Source organism: Strix aluco, chromosome Z (genome assembly GCF_031877795.1).
Source record: "Strix aluco isolate bStrAlu1 chromosome Z, bStrAlu1.hap1, whole genome shotgun sequence".
NCBI classification, from domain to species: Eukaryota; Metazoa; Chordata; class Aves; order Strigiformes; family Strigidae; genus Strix; species Strix aluco.
The window spans coordinates 23,781,940-23,802,236 of record NC_133971.1 but is presented as its reverse complement, the minus strand read 5'-3'; the positions used below and the strand labels follow the sequence as shown (position 1 = coordinate 23,802,236).

The window sequence follows — 20,297 nt, the reverse complement described above, 5'->3', positions numbered from 1 at the left end:
TTACTTCAAACATAAACATCCATAGATGAAGCCCCTTTAAACAACAAAGACTAAAAAGTGTTCATAACTATACACCAATTGACACAGAAATCACAGGAGACAAACTTTCAGAAATACCCACATCCCATTTTCAAGAGCACCTCTATCACTTTTAAGCTTTTTTGTAAAACCCTGAAGGTGACTACTTGCATCTTTTGTAACTTGGAAACTGGTCAGTAATTTCTTAATTTTCCATGTCCTGAAGGTATACACACTTACCTGCATGAACTGTGAAATGGGACGTAACCTTTTCAATAATAGGGGCATTTGTGAAGCCGTTGCCCTTGGTCTCATGTTGTGAAATTTTATGCAAAGCAAATGAAAATGTTCTGTCAGTGCTGTAAACCCAAGCAGATTTTCACAATGGTCTCACATTTATTATTGATCATTCTTACAAGAATTTATTTTGCTTGAATGTCTTGTTCAAATACCAACATAAAAACCATAGCAGACACAGAAATGAGATGAGGAGGTCAATCTTACAGGTAAAACCAAGAATATTCATAGGTTTGCCAAAACTAAGCTGAGGTTTTCTCTGGGCCAGGATCCTTGAGCATTAAGATCACTGCGAGTGGCAAAACCAGACAAAGCAGACCGTTTAGACTTCAGGAAAATTCTGAAAAACTCTGGCTTCTGTTCCCTACTTACGTAGCAGGAATTGCCAGAGATGTGACATGGACCACTCTCCTTGCTACCTCATCCCTCAGTACCACTGTTCCAGGTGTAGAGGTTGTTCACACAGGTGAGGAGACCCCTGGGAGGATGTTTTGTGTAGTCATAGTATCCACTGAAACAGAAGGTGAATGACCTCCTCACGACCAGCCAGCCCATAACCAGGAACCCATCAGGCTATGCTTGGCTTTCCTCAGCTTGCTGCAGAAAGAATAGTGAAGTGAGTATGAAGTAATTTATTAGAAAGTAGGGATTTACCACACTGCTAGATCACTTTGAGATTCTCCTCTATGATACTTACCCTCAGAAATGCAGTCCTGTGACACCTCTCTGCTATGTCCTGTGGCCATCTTCGGGCCAATCATCTAAACATAGACCCTGGCATGCTTTTAAACATTCTCTTAAAAAGGAAAATAATCCCTTTTCTAACCCATCCTGGTCTGCAGATGCTCTACAGGCTGATTTTTGCTCCCGTGAACCAAATCAACCCAGATGTCTGCTTTATCCTGACTTGGAAGCTCTGTGGCTCTTGGGAAGTCCAGGGGTCAAGAATTTCACCCGTCTTGAGAGCCACGCAGGCAGGAAGCCATCAGCTGACTCCTACCACAAACATGCAGCACAAAGTCAAGGCAAACTTTTCAGCTTCCCACAATTAAAATTGTGCCTCATTCCAACTTTCCATGAGGCAGTAAGGGAAGCTTATGATCCATCGTGGAAAATAAAAAGGAGGGCATTGTCATGTTATTGAACTCACTCTCCTTTTTTTTATTCTCACACCAGCACTGTGAGGGATCAGACAGCAATGACTCAGGTGTGGCTGATGTAGGGTGGAGCAAAGGGCTGGAAGAGTAAGCCCGAGCAATCTCAGAGAAGTTTTTCTCACTTGTTTCTTCATTCACACAGCCCTGTAGCTGGCTCTGTTCACCAGTACAGCTCAGAAATGACACAACACTGCCAGGGATCTCTCTGCAGAATTACAGTTGCTGTCTGATATTTCTGCATAGCAATGGGAAGTTGTCTTATACTGTAGATGAAAACCAAAGATGTACTCATGATTACCTGAGCAGGTGGTGGGGGCCTAGGTACTGGTTTGCTGTGATTTCTAGTTGAGACAGGAGCATGGGAGTGCAGCACCCAGCTCTTCTCAGTCTTTCCCACTGCAGGTAGAAACTCATGAGATACATCTGAGGAAAGAAAAATGTAATCGTGAAACTCAGAGAAATAAAAAATGAGATATGGGCATTCTCTGTCAGAGGCCTGGATAGTTATGACTCCTCTGGTCCTCTAATGGTGTCATGGGGTCAGACCATTTTAGGTGACCTCCTATACTCCTGGAAAGAGAAAACTAGGCTCTGGATGGCAGAGGTAAAACTAGTGCAGTCGATTTCTAGAGTACAGTTAGTATTTCCCCAGCTTTCCACAACTCTCAATGAATCCCAGGATGCTGTGGACTTACTGCTTCCACCCACCCACCTTCTGCTTCTCCTTGAGTGGTGAGGAATTTCTTGAGCTAAAATTCATTCATCATTTTATGGCATGATTTCATTCTTGCCCAGCTGAACACAGCCAGCAGGAAAAGGCACTTTCTTTGCTCAGTGAGATGTAGTTTACCACCACAGCCCCACCTTCCCTGCACTTGTATGCTGGAAATTTGTGCTGGGAGTCTGTGAAAGGAACAGCACAGAGCTCTCCATGTGCCCAAGAGGACCGGAGGCCTCCCCAGAAAGACTTGCCAGCACCACCCACGAGCCCAGTGGACACTCAAGAGAAAACGACAAGAACAATAGCAGGAAATGTCTAAGGGTGGAAACAACAAACCGAGCACAGCCCACGTTTCTGGAGGCTTCCTGATTGGCTTGATTTGCCTCAGCAGGAGCACTTCAGATAACCTTGCAGTTATCCCACCAGGGCAAAACCTCTCCTCGGTGAAGCCGTGTTTGTTCCAGCACTTTCTGGAGTGCAGGGACACTTGCTGCCAAGAACAAATAAATAAATGAACACAACATAAAAGCCCTAAGGTAGATCAGATGGATGAAGCAGGATCAGGATGCTGCTGTCAGCATGCTCAGGGCAGCAGCAGCTTGATGCATCCCTTGTTGCTCTCAGTGGAGAGTTTGTCCATTCCCACAGGACACATTCCTTGCCTCTCATCAGCCTTCACCCTGGAGAAATGAACTGTGAGTTCCTGTAAGTGAATGACAGAAGTGGACGGATTTGCAAAGCTCCAATTCAAGAAACTGTTTGCATCAAGAAACAAACAAAACAAGTAATGTCTCCTACTGGGTGTTCCCCTTCCTGCCCCACTGCTCTTTTTCTGTCCCGGCTGTCGAAGTCACTCTTGGCAAGCAGTGCAGGGGAATGCATTTGTTTATTTGTGAGGGGCACATAGTATGGGGAATTTTTAAAAGGACCTAATAAAGCTCAGTGCCTGAGGCATGCTGACTGTCAGCTGCACATACCCATCTAACTCCTTTGTAAAGGGCTTCTGAGGGTACTTACAGGTTCAGGCAGTCATGACTACAGCACAGTGCAAAAGACAAGGAAAGGTTTGTTAAAAAAGGTCTGAGGGAGGCAGATGGGATCCCTGTAAGTTGCAGCTTTCCATGGTCCATGGCTTTAGCAGCCACATGACAGCCAGGATGCAGGAGGGAAGGTGTCATCACACCAATTATAATATTTGGTTGGGGATTCATATTTTCAGTATAACAGCCTGAATTCTCTGGGACATTTTTAGTATGATTCTCAGACTATATTAAATCAGTCACATGGGGTACCTTAAGTCAGAGTGCTGGATACTGGGCAGCACTTACTTCTTACACCAGCAGGTAGTCTTGTAAGTACCATGTTCCTTGAAACAGCACATTTTAAGCCACTGCTGCAGAAAGCAAATAGCTAATGCCTTGTTTGCACCAGAAGTCCATTACAAAGTCTATGCAGTCATTAGCAGCAAATCTGAGTCAAGTCAAATCAAAATCATAGAAGCCTCACATATGCAGTGACTATTATAATTAATAATATCAGCTAACAGATCTACCAAGGATAAGCATGGTCTGATGTATGATTAGACTGTATAGGATTGGCAAAATGTATAGGATCAAGATGGGGAAATGCAGGCAAAGTGATTTGTTGGAGGCTACAGCAGGGATAAAACAGACAACTCTAGTCCATGACTTCTATTTTTAACAACACTGCTTTTCTAGTAAATAACTGCAGCAATTTTTCAGAGGTGATCAGATCACCATACGAAGGAGTCATTTGCATGTGCTCCTAAATTGCTAAGAGTCATGCATGATGGGGGCAGGGAGGGATTCAAAATATCCCAAATGGGAAACCTGCAAGGAGTGAAATCCTGGTTTGTGAGCATTAGGGAACAAGCTGCCATTGACTTTGGATGGAGTCAGTGCTCTGCCTCAGCAGAGGAGGACTCATCTGGAGCCTAGTGTGGAAATAACCCATGCAGGAATTCAAGGAAGACAAGAAATAGCAATAAGGAAAAAAAAAAAAAGGCAGACCCTACCAGGAAAAAACTTGTCTTTCACTCAGTGTGAACATATCTACATATACATTAGGGCAAAGCCACAAATGGGAGAATTTTCAGGTATGCTCTCAGGTATTCCTGGTGAGGCTTGGACTGTAATATATATAGCATATGTATTATCAACTAGTATATACTTTCCTTAAACATCCCTTAATCTTCTAACTGACTTGACGGGACATTACAGTAGGCTGATAATACTGTGCTTTTTGTTGCTGGTGTTCAGCTAGACACCTTGTGTGAACAGTATGACCAGAGATACTACAGTATAGCTCAGTGCATCATTGCAAATAATTCCTTCAGAAGAACTACAACACTTGCAATGAGTCTCAGAGTGAAACTTTGGTGCACGTCTTCGTGACAATAAAGAACTTCTATGTCTTATCAACACAGCCAGAAAATTAGAACTGTCCATGATTTTTTTTTCACTATTTATCTTAAGGAAGATCTTGAGTTTGCCAAGAGCCATGTGGCACTGCACAGAAACAAGCAAATACTGATATAACCACTGCTGTGTTGTATTAACATCCATTCCAGGCAATCTAAGTAATAGGTACATCAGAGGAAGAATAATATTTACATCAAAAATATTTATATCCTTGAGATTGAAAAAAAAAAAAAATCACAACAATCTTTGGCCCAAAACAAGTGGAAAGATTTGTCACTGCCAGCTGAGCAAGAGAGCAAAAATGCAGTTCAGAAAAAAATTCAGAAGGGAAAAACCAGCAGCACATACTTGTCTGCTGTATGTAGTCAGTTGCTAGCTCTGTAAAATGACTTACTTGGGACTTGCGCTCTAGACCCTTCACCAGTTTCGGTGCTCTTCTTTAGACATGCTACAGCACCTCAATGTCTTTCTTGTAGTGAGGGGCCCAAAACTGAACACAGTATTCAAGGTGTGGCCTTGCCAGTGCTGAGTACAGCGGGATGACCACTTCCCTCATCCTGCTGGCCACACTATTTCTGATACAAGCCAAGATGCTATTGGCCTTCTTGGCCACCTGGGCACACTGCTGGCTCATATTCAGCCAGCTGTCAATCAACACCCCCAGGTCCTTTTCCGTGGCTCATGCTCTGCCTTGAGCTCCCCATGACCCTTAGCAGCTCATCTCTCAGCTGACATTGTAAATCAGGAACAAAAAGTGTATTCCCAATCTGTATATGGGAGCCTGAAATCTCTTCAGGGCAAATACTTTTAGTAGCTTCTTTTTTTTGTTACTTCCCTTCATTACAAAAGAAGGTGAAGATAAAACTCACACCCTTTTCCAGGCTTCCTGCCTTCTCTGTAAATGTTGCTAGGTAACCGAATGTGTATCTCCAGTATACCAGTATGTATAGAAATTGCACAAAAAAATCCTCCTCCTTCCTTGGCAGCTTGCAGTACGGGTGCTGCATGAGGTCATGCATTTGTTTTGATTGTAAATCCGTACTAACCCTGGGTGACGCTGCGGTAGCGCTGCTGCACTATGGAAGAATGAGCACAACAGTCATCCCCCAGTTGCTCTCCCTCTATTTCTTGGACCTCTTCCAAGATATAAATAACACAGTCCACTGTACAGCTGAACTGCTGGCATTTGTTGCTAAACCTAAATGAATTTTCATGTGCATAGCTGCAGTGTGCCAGCAAACTGTTTTTCACAGGGCTGGCTGCACCTGTGTTGCTTTTCTAGTCTCTGTGTGCTGCTGTATATGAGGACTTCATGCTGGGGGGAATTGCACTTGCGACCCTCCTTTCCCTGGACCACATCGTGCAACACATGCCCTCCCACACCAAGTCCCACCACAATTGTTATGGCCTTCCTGGAGCCTACACCACATGCTCAAAGTGGCCAGCCTGTCCCCTGAAGTACACCTCAACGGTAGGAGCAAAGCACAGTGTGGGAGGGGGAGAGAATTTCACAACAGCAAGTCACATGGGCATGTTTGTCCCTTGTACTCTTGTGTGTCCTCAGGCATCCCAGGTACAACTCTTCTGTGCTCGTCCTGCAAAGTTTACTTAAAGCTGTGGGAGAGCAAGCAAGTTTCTGCAGGGTTCAATGTCTTCCTTGAGTCTTTGCACCTTCACCTTGCAATTACAAAATACAGTGCACATGGCCTCTCTCAGATGGCTATTTTTATCTTCCCCACCTTTCTCCTGCCATCCCAGCAGGTGCCAAACAATGAACCACAGATGATACATCCCTGTACTTGCAGTGTAAGTCTCGGACATTGTCTGGTGTGACTCCCTCTCTGTCTGGACACGGCGAGATGCATGTTTTGTGCAGCCTGAGCATTTTATAACAGTTGTGCCTCTCACTTCATTTACTTTATTAGACACTGGACCAAGAGGCTCCAGAGGCAGGAGGCTTGCCCTTTCTCTGGGCTGGGAGGGAAGAAGAAAACGATAGCAATGGTGAAGAGGAGAGACAAAACCCAGCTTCACCAGGAAGAGCCTAAATATCCATTTTCATCTCACAGGGCTGGGCCAAGAAACCAGGACATCTGTGCCATTTGTTTTAAACACAAGTGCTCCAAGAACTGGATGATTCAAAAGCCAGATGCTGCCAGAGTGGGTTAAGCTGTCAGGGTTTTACTCAGCTGGTCAGGGAAATAAAGGGACTCGGTCAGATCTGCCAGGCCCTGCCTAAAGTGTAGGCAGGAGCACAAATGGGAGCTTTCTGATCCAAACACTCTGGTACAAGCAAACAGGGAGAAAATAAGTGGACTCTTCTCTCTTTCACCTCTTTGGCCACTGGCCAGGGGACTGGGTTCAGACCAGGGCTTTTTTTTTTTTCTCTTTTTTTCCTTCCATTTCCCAAAGGAGGGTCAAGCCATATGCTCCTCCACTGTCAGGGCAAGCATCCAAGGCATAGTGATTCACTGACTTCCAGTCAGTGATCTGCCTTTTCCTGGGACAGTGGGAAGTTTTTAAGGTTCCAATCTCACCTAGGCTGGAAACATCTCCCATTTGAAGAAGACTGCAAGAACTTGGCCCTGGAAGGCTCACACTTGTAAAAGTCCACAAATAAGTGTGGGCTGTAAATGCCATAGGGCCAAGAAGTTTTGTGTTAAGGTGATATGAGGAGATGATACTGGAATGAGATAACACCCTTCTAAAACAGAGAAAAAGCAGGTCATGAAAAAGTGGTTCCAGCTGGAGGAAGAGTAACCCCAGAGAGTGCTGAAGGTCCCCATGCTTAGATTTAATGCTGCATCAGGCAAACCACTGACAAAAATTAATAGACAAACAGTGTTGTTTTGGCAAGAAAAGGGACTCAGTCATATAACTTCTGCAGTTCTGGGTCAAAGCATCTGCATTATGCTGACACTAAGCCTTCTATACCTGGACCAGGCAATGTTTTACTAACTAACTCAGGGTAATGACTGTTGGGTTCCACACCTCATCATGTTTCTCTCAAGAAATCCTGTGGCCATTGCTTGACTTGCTGGCCTTGAAATGTCTAACATAACAGGGATTAACCTGGTCCTAAACCAGGCAGATGCAAAATACCAATATACAGCTCTTTCTATGCATGTGTGTATGTATACACAATTACTTCAAACAGCAAAGGGAATTACAGAGTTTTTCCTCTCTTCCCAAGTTCATCAGCTGGTACTGGGATGTAAGTTTTGCTTGGTGAATGGAATGGTTTCCCTTCCTGTGTATCCAGAAAGATTCATATAGATTACCAGAGCAACTCATTCAGAATCATGCTGAATCTCATTTCCAAGCATTGATTGGTGATAATGTATTCCCAGTCTTTCAAGTCATGGAGGTTTTGCCTTTTTAAAGATGCTAATTAAGTTTGCTGCTCTTGATTATCAGCTGCACTCTGTAAACAACAGCCTTTTGGAAATCATAAGATGTGCACTGCCAGCTTTCCTCTTTGAGGGTGAACTGTTCAAAAAGGATGAGCTCTGCAGAAAGACTAAACTAAGAGGCATTGAATTACTCAGCTCTGGAATCTCATTTCAGATCCTGCAACAGACCTGCAGTTGAGCAGGTTTTTTGCCATCAGCACTGGCTGTGTGTCAATATACAGTGACATCCACAAATGGTCCAACTGGCTTTGGCACAACTGCCAGTGTTTTCTAAGAAAACTAAGCCAATATGGAAACTAACCAAGTGTTAGTGATTTCCCCCTCCCCTACAGCAGATGAAGGGCACTGTTCATGGCTGTGGCATTTAGGTTTCAGCTCCAGTTTCTTAAGCATGTTAGTTTACAGCCAGGTTGCTGGTGCTTGACAGTTGATACAGGTACAGGAAGCATGTCAAGGGCTGAGATGCTGGACTGGGATTTCGGGTACAGTTCCCCATAGCTCCTCCAGTTGTGCTGGTTTAAAGAACCTAAACGCAAGACTTAGACATCTTGCATGGGAATCCCTTTATCTTTCCCCTTTCCAGTTCATTTTCCAAGGTTATTCTAAAACCTGGGTGAGATAACAGGTACCCTGCTGCCCCAAAAACCTTTACAGTGACCAAGAAGTGGGAATGAGAAACCCATGGGGTAGAGTATTTTTGACAGTGTTCTTTTGCACTGTGAGAAAAGACACATGGCTCTGTGCTCGCAGAAGCGTGGACCCTGCATATGAACTTTCAGTTTCTGGTTTTGCAGTGTGGTCAAAAGCTTTGTGAGGGCAAGGTCCTTGAGATGAACATAGAGTTTATGCAGAGATCAATTTCATCCTTACAGGCAAGACCAGCTATCCCTAAATTTGGTGTTTTACTTTCTGTTTAGTGAGCAACAGAGGGGTTTGTTGCAGGTCTCTGCTTGTGAATCTGTCATTTTAATACCATCTGTAACACTTCAGGACGTTCAGCTCTGAGAGACCTGACACTAACTACTTAGAAGGCCCATGTCTTCTTCATGTTTTTTATATCAGTTTTTTTTTTAGGGCGTCAGTCAAGCAATGGCAAAATAATCAGTTTACAGCTGAGTTGTCCCCCACTGTACATATGCATCCGTCACTTTTTCCTTTTGAGTGTTTACTCTGATTAGGTCTTTCCTGTTTTCCTCTTAAATTCTGAATGCTTGTATATTTTCCTTGTTAGTGCTGATGAATGTTCTTTTTTCCACTGGCATGTCAGTGTGTATGCTGCAGTCATAACTTCTATTACATTTCTATCTTCATTGCAGAAATGACATGAGTATTTCTCAGGTGCAACCCAGCATGCAGAGTTAGTACAGGCTAAAGAAACTGGTCCATAAACCTGCAGCTGTTTTCCCTGTTTATAATGCTGTTACCATCCCACCCTGAAAAACAAAACACTGCTGAGCCAAATGTAGGTATCTCTAGAAATCATGTGCCTGCCAGAGCTAATTAGCTGGATAGAGAAGGCTGTTTTTTTCAGGCATAGTTCTGCTTACTTGAGATTTGTGTGCTGCTGTTGCAAAGTAGAGTGACTCTGCACCAGTTGTGTGAGTGCCCTGCAGGATCCTGCTCAGGGTCCCTCCTGGGCTCAAGGTAAAGGCACCTTGCGTCAGAACAGCCTCTGCCTTTCATCAGAGAGGAAAATGACAGCCCAAGTCTGTGGATTTCAACCTCTTAGCATGGAAAACAGAGGAAATCCCTCACCTAGAGAAAGCGCATTCATCACCTTCAGTCTGGAGCACAAAACAGAGCCCTCCATCCAAACATAATGTTTGCTGGATACTGAGTGCTAAACATATATGCATATGTACACCTACCACAGTACAAAACCCCTCCTTCTGCATCTTAACCTCTTAGATGTCCCTTCTTAACTCCCCTTCTTGTCACCTAAATTAAAGTCTTCTGTGCCGCCTGACAGCTCCTGTGGTCCCTGATCTCAGCATCTCTGCAGGAGGTTTCATTCGCTGCGTCCACCTGCAGTCCTCTCAGAAACTGCACTGTCAGCCTGGCCTACACTCGTGTGACCACCTGCTTAGGTCAAAATCCCGCCAAACACACGGTCCAGACTTCCTTTAGCAGTCTGGTTCATCCTCTTCCCCTGCATTATTGAATGGTTCTGGTCTGAATTTTGCAGGGCGTGATGTCTGATAGCTACAGGCTATAAAAGAGAAAGGCTGCAAGTAGCCTTAGAACTTTATTTTTTTCCCCCATCACTGGGAATTTTCAAGCCCCAGCTGGAAGAAGCATCATGGTCTGATCTCATGGCTGACCATTTAGCAAATCCCAGTGATCAGATAACTCTTAGGCCAATGAGCAGCAATACTAACAGTCTGTTTTACACTACTTCTACATCATCTGGATCTCCGATTTTTGTCTTTTTTTTTTTCCCCTATAGTACTCCAGATACTGTAGTTGTTTATTTAATTGGCTTTATTGCAGTCTTTCAAACACCAGCCTGAAATCTGTTAAGAAGCCAGGAACAAGGGAATTAGAAGGTTTCCTTGCCAGGTGTCAAATGACAATTAAAGCACGTCCTTTTTAAACTGGGCTAGAAGAAAAGGATGTTATTCAATATTTAACAGGTTTACACAGGAAGAATGTAAGCACTTTGTATATGCATGTATGTGTACATGTGCACTCTGAATGGATTTATTACTGTTTAAGCCATTATATGGCATGTTGCTTGAAATAGGTGTGATATTAATGCGGCCCAAATTTGCATGCCTCTGTTGTATCTTGTTACCGAAAAAGCAGGCAGTTCTCCTTATCACGCAGCAGTTCTGATGATACGAAGCTCACTAAAAAATACAGCATGCAAAACAGCCTTTGGTTTGCATTATGGTTTTAGTTTTTGAACTGCTGTAAAAAGGCAGCCCAAAGAAAGTCCAAATTTTCCAGTGAGGTCTGTGGTGCCCAGATGGTTTACTGATGAATGTATACAACAGCTCACATGGAAACTGTGCCCTTGAGTATTTCCGTTACCTCAGTACCTCAGCAGCATTACCTCAGCCTTTAAGCCTAGAAAGTACAGATGATATAAAATTAAGCAAAAAGGTATCAGGCAACTTCCTATGGGTAGTAATGCTTGGTATATGACCCCTGTGCTATCTAACAAGAACATTCAGGCTGAATGATCCGTATTTTTCCTGCCACAATTAGGAATTCAGACCCACACAGAGCCTGGGAGATTCTCAATCTGATTTCAGTGGGAAAAGGGCGGTTTGCACCTATGAGTTTGTATACATTCTTAATGTCACATAGGAAATCTGTGTCCCTACCAGCTTCACCCATGTTTCCAAATCCTGGCAGCTGTGTCTCCACCCCTTTCCTCTTTAGTAAGTTGTTGTTAATACTGCTTCTAAAAGGAACTGAAGAAAGGATCCGGGGGGGGGGGAGAAAAAAACAACCAAGCAACAGAAAACCCTCACAACAAAATGTCTTGCAAAATAGAGTAACAATGTTGCATCTGTCCAACTTGTTTTAATGGTGAGGATAGGCTGGCACTAAGAAAGCAGAAACCAAGGAAGTGAACCAAGAGGGGAGGATAAAAGAGGAGTAAACAAGTAAAAACAAAAGAGCAAGTAGCCAGAAAGTAAGAAAATATAAATCAAATCAATGATTAGGCCTGCGTGTGCAAGAGCACATCTGCATGCATTAGAAGCAAACTTTCACTGAAAGACAAAACAATTCATGACAAACCTTCTACAGTTTTGAGCTGGTGCACAAAAAATGGTGACTTATGATAACCCCAAATTACAAGGAGGCTACCTGTTTAGAACCTTACTCACATCAAATGAGTTGCCTCACATTACATGTACTCATAGTGTTTTCATTGTCATAAATTAACTAATATCCAGTTCATTTGAAAGAAAAAGGACTACTTTCTTCCTCTGTGTTTTGTTGTTGCTGACTTCTACGCACTCCCATTTTCCAGTCTCTTACTGGATCATATAGTTAGGAAAATGTACCAGGCTACAGAATATGTATCCTGAAAATGCTGCTTAGTGATTCACTTGGGAAGAAAAAGAACATACTAGTAAACCCCAAGTCTCCCAGCTTCACAATGTAATTTCACCAGACAGCACAGCAGAATATTTCAAATGTCTTTATCAACAAGGTATAAATGTATGTGGATCTACTAATTGTTTCCAGGGATAGGGAAGGAAAAGAAGCCACCTTCGTGTTGACTTCTAAACTCATTAAGTACGAGCAGGGCAATGGCTGACCTCAGTGACAAATGATTTTTTCATTTCACTAGGTATTTTTAAAAATTTCCTAGGAAGAAAAGTCAAGATGAAACAGTATTTTTTGAAAGCTTTCTCCCTGAATCATAGCATGAGGGGGAAAATTCGTCCTGTATCAAATTGTTCCATTTCAGCAGAACAAAAGATTTTGTTTCAAAATATTTTGCATTTTTTAAGTTTTTGTATTAATTTTGAGAAAACATTAAGTGGTTTGGAGCAGTATTTTCCAACAGTTCCTTGTAAAAACACTGCAATTAAGCCATTTAAACTTGGAGATGAGGGGCTTGCCTTTAAGAGAAAAATGGTGGTTCAACAAACCACCACAAATTGGTGAGTATTAACTATTTGCATACTGCAGGGGAGCAAACTCTCCCTTTTTCCATCTTCAACAACTTGAGGCTGTGACAATTTTGACTCCCTCTAATGAAAACAGTTATCAGCGAGTGCCACACAATTGTGCATCCTTGCACAATTAAAAAGTGGGGAAAAATTTCCCAGGTGGGTTCCTTAAGTTAGATCACTGCATCTCTATTTAGGTACAGGAATTTCACAAGCAACTCAATCTGTCAAGTCCCTGAAAGGAGTAATCCCTCCCTCCCTTCTCCCTACCTGCTCACTATCACCTTCTCCTTGCCCTCTGCCTTGTGATTGAACAAGCATTAATGAAATCTTGTGCTGAGCAGGGCTGGGTAAGAGAAAAAAATATGTCCCACTAGCTTGGATCAGTGCCCTGATCCTTCACTTAAGACGTGGTGGCAGAAAGGCAGAAGCAAACAGCCATGGGTAAGAAAAGTACTGGGTGATGCTGATCTGTTGTGGTCAAAAGAATATGGTCCAAAAAGCTGTGAACAGCTACAGCTCTTTCTATAGACAACAGGAGTTTTAGGTAACTATCCCTGTTCAAAAGTGTTCATCTTAGCTTATATTACAGATTTTTCTGTTGTTCAAAAGTGAGAAAATAAAGATGGTGATATATATAAAAATAGAGAGAGAGAAAAAGGGAATATTCCTTCACCTACATAAATCATGGCAATAAAAGGAGGTTAGAGTTAAAGTAATGGAGAATCTAACCCTGATTAAAGTGTATCCCAAATCACAAGCAAAACACCTTAAGGAGTGAGTGCCATTAGGTCTCAACAAGAGAAACAAGAGTGCTGAATGTTTACTACCTAGCAAAACTGGTGTATTTTCTGAGCAGCCTGTGTATTTTATTACCCAGTATCATGCTGCAACAGCAGAAAGCATGGATGGATATCACAAAGTGTTATTGTCAGGAGTGGGCAAAGTACTGGTTCAAGAGAAACTCCTAACACAACTGTTTGACTGCCAGCTTCCAACAACTGCTTCCAGTTTCATTGTCTGGAGTGCGGAAGCATTAGAAGACACCTATTCCTCTAATTATTGCTGCATATTCATGGTTATATCCCGTACTGTGATTTCTAAAATGAATGTGCATATCTGAAAGATGTTACGGGAGTTGGGGTGAAGTGATACCAAGGTATATTTTTAGTTAATCTGTACATGCTTTTGCAGAAGTGGATAAGAAGATTACTGTTTTTCTTTTAATTAGTTCTGTCTGTTTTACAAATAATTCATGTGGCCTTCGTGCACTAGGAAAGCAGTGTGAATAATAAGAGTGAAAGTTGTTCCTGATGACATTTGAAATACCTAGGAAACTAGGGCTCATTGAAATAATTTTAACATGTTTTATTTTTGTGTGTATGTGCATGTCTGTCTGTCTTCTACAGGCTGGAACAAGAAATACAGAAATTAGAAAGTGAGGAGTCCCAAATATCTGCCAAAGAACAAATCATTTTGGAGAAACTAAAGGAGACTGAGAAATCCTTCGACAACTTGCAAAAGGTATTTAAAAAAGACACCCAGGCACAGATTGAAATCAAGGTAGACTCTTAGTGAAGTAGACTGAAAGCAGCAGTTATAATTCATGCACTTATGGGAAGATTGAGGACAGTTGCAGAGCATGTAGCTCAAACCAGGATGAACAGGACTAGAAAAGATACAGGGGTGTCAGATCGACTTTGGTTGGGTTATTTGGATTTCCCCTTCCCCCTCTAGCTTTTTTTGAAGAGGAAGTTCAGAGATTATCTCTCTAGCTTATCTGTAGGGAAACAATGTGAGCTTTCAGCCCCACTGAAAGATGTCAGCAGGATCCTGAAAGGCATCTCAAACTTCCCTGCTCACAGTGGCACCCAGAAATAGTATCACTCACCAAAAACACAGCTTCTGAACATTACAGCCTGCAAGAAACAGCAGTGTTCTCCTTTTAGTTACACCCTGTCCCTCAGCCTCTAATGGCACCTAAACCTGAGGAGCTGCATCCCCAGTTACCAATTTAAAAATTACAGACAACCATAAAAGCAAGCCTAGCATAAAAATCAAGACTTCACACAAATTATACCCAAAATATGAAAGGTTTAACCAAACATCTTATTTTTTCCCTTCACAGAGTTTCTCACCACAGGATGGTGGTAAGTGCCTTTTTATTATGCTTTGCTTTTAACAAGAGTTATTACTATAGCTTTGTTGCAAAGGTTTACAGAGTGGGGGTTCTCTTCATTGTATGTTTCTGATTTATTGCAAGAGTCATTACCTTTTTCTTTGGTATTGTTATAGTGCAAGCACAAACGTCATTACTGTGGTGAAACACTATTCCTCTGGCAGAGCTCCACCTCTTCTTATGTGTACACAAGGGTAAAAACAGCATGGATGACTTAAAACAGACATCATACAACTTCTATGTTATTGACTCCTTTCACCATGATAGCCCCGCATTGCAGACTCCTTTTCACCTCTCTGTGCTCAATCTTATCCACTGTATGTGCTCATGCTCTGTTAATAAACAGTTAAATACAATGAGGACTATTCCTAATATACAGGAACAATTATTAACATTAGATTACTTCGCTGATGAACGATATTCTTTGCGTGATGATTCTTACAACAGGAAAACTTGCATGGGTGGATGAGAATGTAGTAATTCCTAGTTTATGAACTCAGTGTCACACTGTGTGTGATCAGTCTAAATAATGAGTTATAAATACATTTAGGTGTTTGAGTGAGCAAATAATATGGTTGGTTCCCAGGAAGCTAGAGAGACCCTTGCAGTGCCTCTCCAGGACCCTTAGGACCCAGGAAGGATATCATGATGATCCATCTGCAGAGAAATCTGTGCTCCAGACACTCATTCTCTGTACATGTCTTTGAACTGACAAGATTCAAAATACTGAGGTCAATACTAGCTCCTCCAGCTGCTGACAAAGTCATACCCAGCTGTACTGTGAGTACAGATGAGGAATATGTAGGATGATCCTAACATTAAAGCACGGGGACACAATGGAAGGTTAATATGTAGTATGTGGGTAACTTTAGTATATGAGCTGACTTGAAGCTGTCTTTCTGAGGTGATTAATATTACTTAGTAAGAGGGTTTTCTTTTTAACTCGAAGATCTACTTCAGAAATTTTCACTTCTGTTAGCAATATAATTCAAATCTTACATTAAAACCCATTGTTAAAAAAAAAAAAAAAAGTTCCATGCTCCATGGTAAGAACTTACTCTTCCTTCCTCCTGGAGCGTCTGAAATTGGCTACCACAAAGTACATAAAGATCCAGAATGGCAAGTATTTTATACCTATGCAAAGTTTCACCATGGTTGTTGGTAAGTTTCCAGAAGAGGAATAGTGCCTAAAGGAATTAGTACCCAAAGTGTGCAGGAGCTTTTATGACTCCAGCCTGCCTTTTCACACATGTTGTGATAAAAGGGGAATGAAAGGAAGCCCCAGGTAGTGACTATGAAGCAGTAGTTTCCTCAAAGGTATTTTCTTGTAGCAATGTAGTATTTCATTGGGTTCAAGAGGAGCCTCACTGATCTCCAGATTTTGCCTAGTTTCACTTAATCCCTCCTTCACAGACTGAGCCAGAAGCAAAGACAGCTCGTGATTTCTGAAGAGTAACAGAAAACTGCAAAATTATGCCAAAGAGAAGAGAGTGCCTCAGGAATAAATGTGCAAGCCGAGGGAACAGGGAGTAAAGGCGTTAACTGGTGCCTCTTCTCTTTCAGGCCACTTGCTCTCTATATATATATCTTGTTTCTTCCTCTCATCAGCTGCTCTCTGTGGGCTGAGGCAGGCCCGGGTCATCCTCTAAGCAGTACCATACTCTGCACCTCTAGGGATGACCAAGGCTGCAAGCTGTCCTGTTAGCCCTGCCACTGGGGGCACTATGTGACCACACATCTTCACATGGTGAAAGACTAGCAGGTCCTCTGTTTTCTTTCTGACAACAGTCTGTGAGGGTTACTGATCAGAGGAGGAAGAAAACACATAGATAGCTAACTGCGAGGACTTTGGTACCATAGATTTTTCCTTCCTTCAAAAACTTGTAGGACTTGCTTTGTTGTAGCAGATCAGTCATCTGGCAACTGTCTGTAACACACTGCAGGGGAAGATGGTAGGAGCCATTGGGTAACATGGGAAGGCTGTGTAAAACACATACACAAACCAACACTGACCTGTTGGGGTAATTTCTTCAATTGATGTAATATCCTGAAAGACTTCAAGTCCATAAGCCTCACCTTAGTTTGCTCTCTGTCCATCCTTCCCTTTATTCTAAATGCGATGACAGTACAGAAAGTGATTTATCTCACCATTGTGTCCCTGCGCATGTTTTTGTGCCGTATATGCGGTGGTGATGGAGGTTTTGAGTGTGCAGAAAGCCCAGAGGGGTCTAGATGAAGGCTGCAAGGGAAGGGGAGAAGTGGTGGTAGTGCCAGTGGCTGATAAAGTGACTCTCTGTGTCCTTCCCACCCTTCCCAGAAAACAGCTGGTTTTGTCAATGAGCATTTCTGAGCTTGAAGTGATCCAGGCACAAAAACCATAAATCCCAAATTTTCCAGTGTACAAACACACTTGTCTTTGTAGATTACCACGCAAGAGAAAGCAGAGCAGAAATGCTAAGGCTCAGGGCTGTGGCCCTGTCACCTGCAGTCATGCTTCTGCCAGCAACTTGGTGGCTTGTCACTGACAAGCTCTCCATTAAATTAGGCCTGAGATGATGCTAGGAATGACATAATTTGTTGCTGCTCACAGCCGCAGTCAGAACCAGGCATGCTGTAGTGCTATGCTGCATGCATTGTGAACAGCTGGGAAGGAGAGAGAGCTCTTACTCTGTATGTATATGTTTATGGCTCAATGTATATATAAAATAAAAGCCACATTAAGATCTGATGTAACTCCCTTGTCTGTTGAATTTGCCTCAGGGGTAAATTTGTCCTTTACGGTCTTTGGCCATCTGTACACAAACTACATGTTGCTACTTCAGCCAACATACAGAAGCCACTATTACAGTAACTACAGTTTGCACAGACCTCTGTTTGAATTTGGTATGTATTAGCATATATTTGGCAAAGATGTGGCTCTGGAAACCTGGACTGGACTGTATAGTTCCCAGCACATGGCTTAGACAGTTTTCAGGTTTTCTGTCCTCTGATCCTGAACATCTGTACAGCCCAACAGCAAAACAGACAAGCATGTCCTCAGAGGAGTCAAGTACAGATCTTTGTAGACCACTTTTCATGTGTCCTGTAAAAACTCATCAGCAATTGTTTTTTAGTTGTAGGTTTTAAGTAACTTTTTAATTTGATCTGCATCTATGGCTGCCACAATTACAGCACCTCTGGCCACCTGAGCAAAAAACATTGATCACCACCCTCTGAGTGCAGCCTGTTAGCCAATTTACCATCCACCTCACAGACCACTCATCCAATCTGTATCTTGCCAGTTTGTCCGGGAGAAGGCTGTGGGAAACAGTGTCAAAAGTTTTGCTGAAGTCCAAGTAAACAACATCCACTGCTCTCCCCAGGTCAACAGAAGGTGTTATTTTGTTGTAGAAGGCAATCAGGTTAGTCTGTCATGATTTTCCCTTGGTAAATCCACGCTGGCCTTTCTCAATCACCTGCTTCATTTGGTTTGTAATAGTTTTCTAGGGAGGACTCAGTCCATCGCTTTCCCAAGGAATGAAGTAAGACCAATGGTCTTCTAGTTTCCTGGGTCCTCTTTTGGTGCCTTCCTGTAGATGGGTATAACATTTTCCCTCTTCCAGTCATCAGGGACATCCTGATATTCATGACTTTCAAATATTATAGTCTCCTTGCAACAATGTCAGCCACTTCTCTTAATACTCTGGGGTTGATTCCAATCAGACCCATGGATTTATGTGGGTTGATTTCTTGTGAGAGGCCGCAGACCAGCCCTTCCTCCACTACTGGTGGGTCACCACATGAGTTGTAATAGCTACTTGATCTTGTGATCTGGGGTCCAGCTACACCAGTAAGGACAGAGGCAAAGAAGGTATTGAGAACATCTGCCTTGTTAGCATTGTTAGTGACTAGTTCCCTGCCCTATTCAGTAATGGGCCTATGTCTTCCCTGTGCTTCTGCTTACTGTTCAAAAATCTGAAGAACCCTTTCTTGTTGCACTTGACATCTTTGGCCAATTTCAGTTCTAGCTGAGCCTTAGCCTTCCTGACTGCATCTCTGCATGCCCTAGCAAGGTTCTTGTAGTCCTCAATGGCTATTTGGCTGCCTTGCCATAGCCAGTATGCTTCTTTTTTGCTTTTAATTACACTTAAAACCTCATTGTTAAGCCATGGTGGTCTTTTGTTCATCCTTCTTCCTTTGTTTTTGTAGAGGATGGACTGTTCTTGTGCTGCCAGGAGACTATTCTTGAACAACTTTCAGTACTCACAAGCTCGTTTGCCCTCCATGGATGCTTCCCATGGAATCCCTCACAGCTGGGCTCTGAGCATATTAAAGTTGGCTCTTCTAAAATTTGGGGTCTTCATCCTACTACTGGTCTTCGGTGTGCTCAGCAGGATCTTAAACTCCATAATGTTTTGGTCACTGTATCCAATGCTATCATTGGTAATTATGTTGTCAAGTAAGTCTTCTCAGTTTGTGAGCAGTAAACCTAGCAATGTGCTACTCCTAGTCAACATGTCCAGCATCTATAGCAGGAAGCAGTCCTCACTGCATTCCAGGAACCTGATGGATGGCTTGTGCATGAATTTTATTTTTTTTCCAACCAGTTACCCAGTCTGGGTAACTGAAGCCACTCATGAGGACCAGGTTCTGTTGGCCAGAGACTTCCCTGAGCAGCAAAAGTAAGGTTTTGTTGGCTTCATCATCCTGATTGGGAGGTCAGTAACAGATACCTAACATAAGGTCTCCTTTGGTGATGATCCCTCTGATCTTGATCCAAAGACATTCATTCAGTAGAACTGTTAGAACTGTCATGGTCTCCAGAGCTCTCCTCTATAAAATTTCTCTTTCACATAAAGTGCAACTCCACCTCCTCTTCTTCCCTTCCTATCTTTCTGAAAGTGTTTGTAGCCAACCATTGTGGTTTTCCCATTATGTGAGTTTTCCCAACAAGTTTCTGTGATTCCTATAACATTTCTCAGACTGGGCACAGAACTCTAGTTCCTCTGCTTGTTGCTCAGATTACATACATTGTCATACATGCACTTGAGGTGGCTGAACTTAGGGTTCTTGCCTTTGGAAAGGGTTGGGGCGTGTTCCTTACTGCTCTGGTAGGTACACCCATCCACCCTGTTGCTTAAGTATATACAGGTATCAGCTGTGGAACCTACCTCCTAAGTTCATTAGTTTAAAGCATGATTCACTAAATCAGAGTCAGGCTTGTAGCAAAGCTTCCTGCTTAAACCTCCATTCATGGTCTTACAAACATGGTGGGAGGGTCATAATCTCTGTTCCCTCTGATATAGCCCTGTGGAGCCCCAGAGGGCTTTGCAGGTGGAACAGCCCTGCCCCAGGAGCCAGTATTTGCAGAAGACCTACCACTAATTTTAGAAGTAGTCAGACTTTTTAAGGATAATCCAGCCCTTGGAAAATGAGCTCATCTGACATTTGGCCACAA

General features: G+C 42.7%; 1 protein-coding gene across 6 annotated transcripts in view; it reads left to right on the top strand.

Moving 5' to 3' along the window:
* The window catches only part of PALM2AKAP2 (PALM2 and AKAP2 fusion), a 270,772-nt gene that overhangs the window by 95,412 nt on the left and 155,063 nt on the right, over nucleotides 1–20,297 (top strand). For all 6 annotated transcript variants that reach the window (XM_074811959.1, XM_074811957.1, XM_074811963.1 and 3 more), the window contains exons 4-5: nucleotides 14,091–14,205; nucleotides 14,810–14,831. In XM_074811959.1, coding sequence (XP_074668060.1) covers nucleotides 14,091–14,205; nucleotides 14,810–14,831 — 137 coding nt within the window. The remainder of the gene's footprint in view (nucleotides 1–14,090; nucleotides 14,206–14,809; nucleotides 14,832–20,297) is intronic.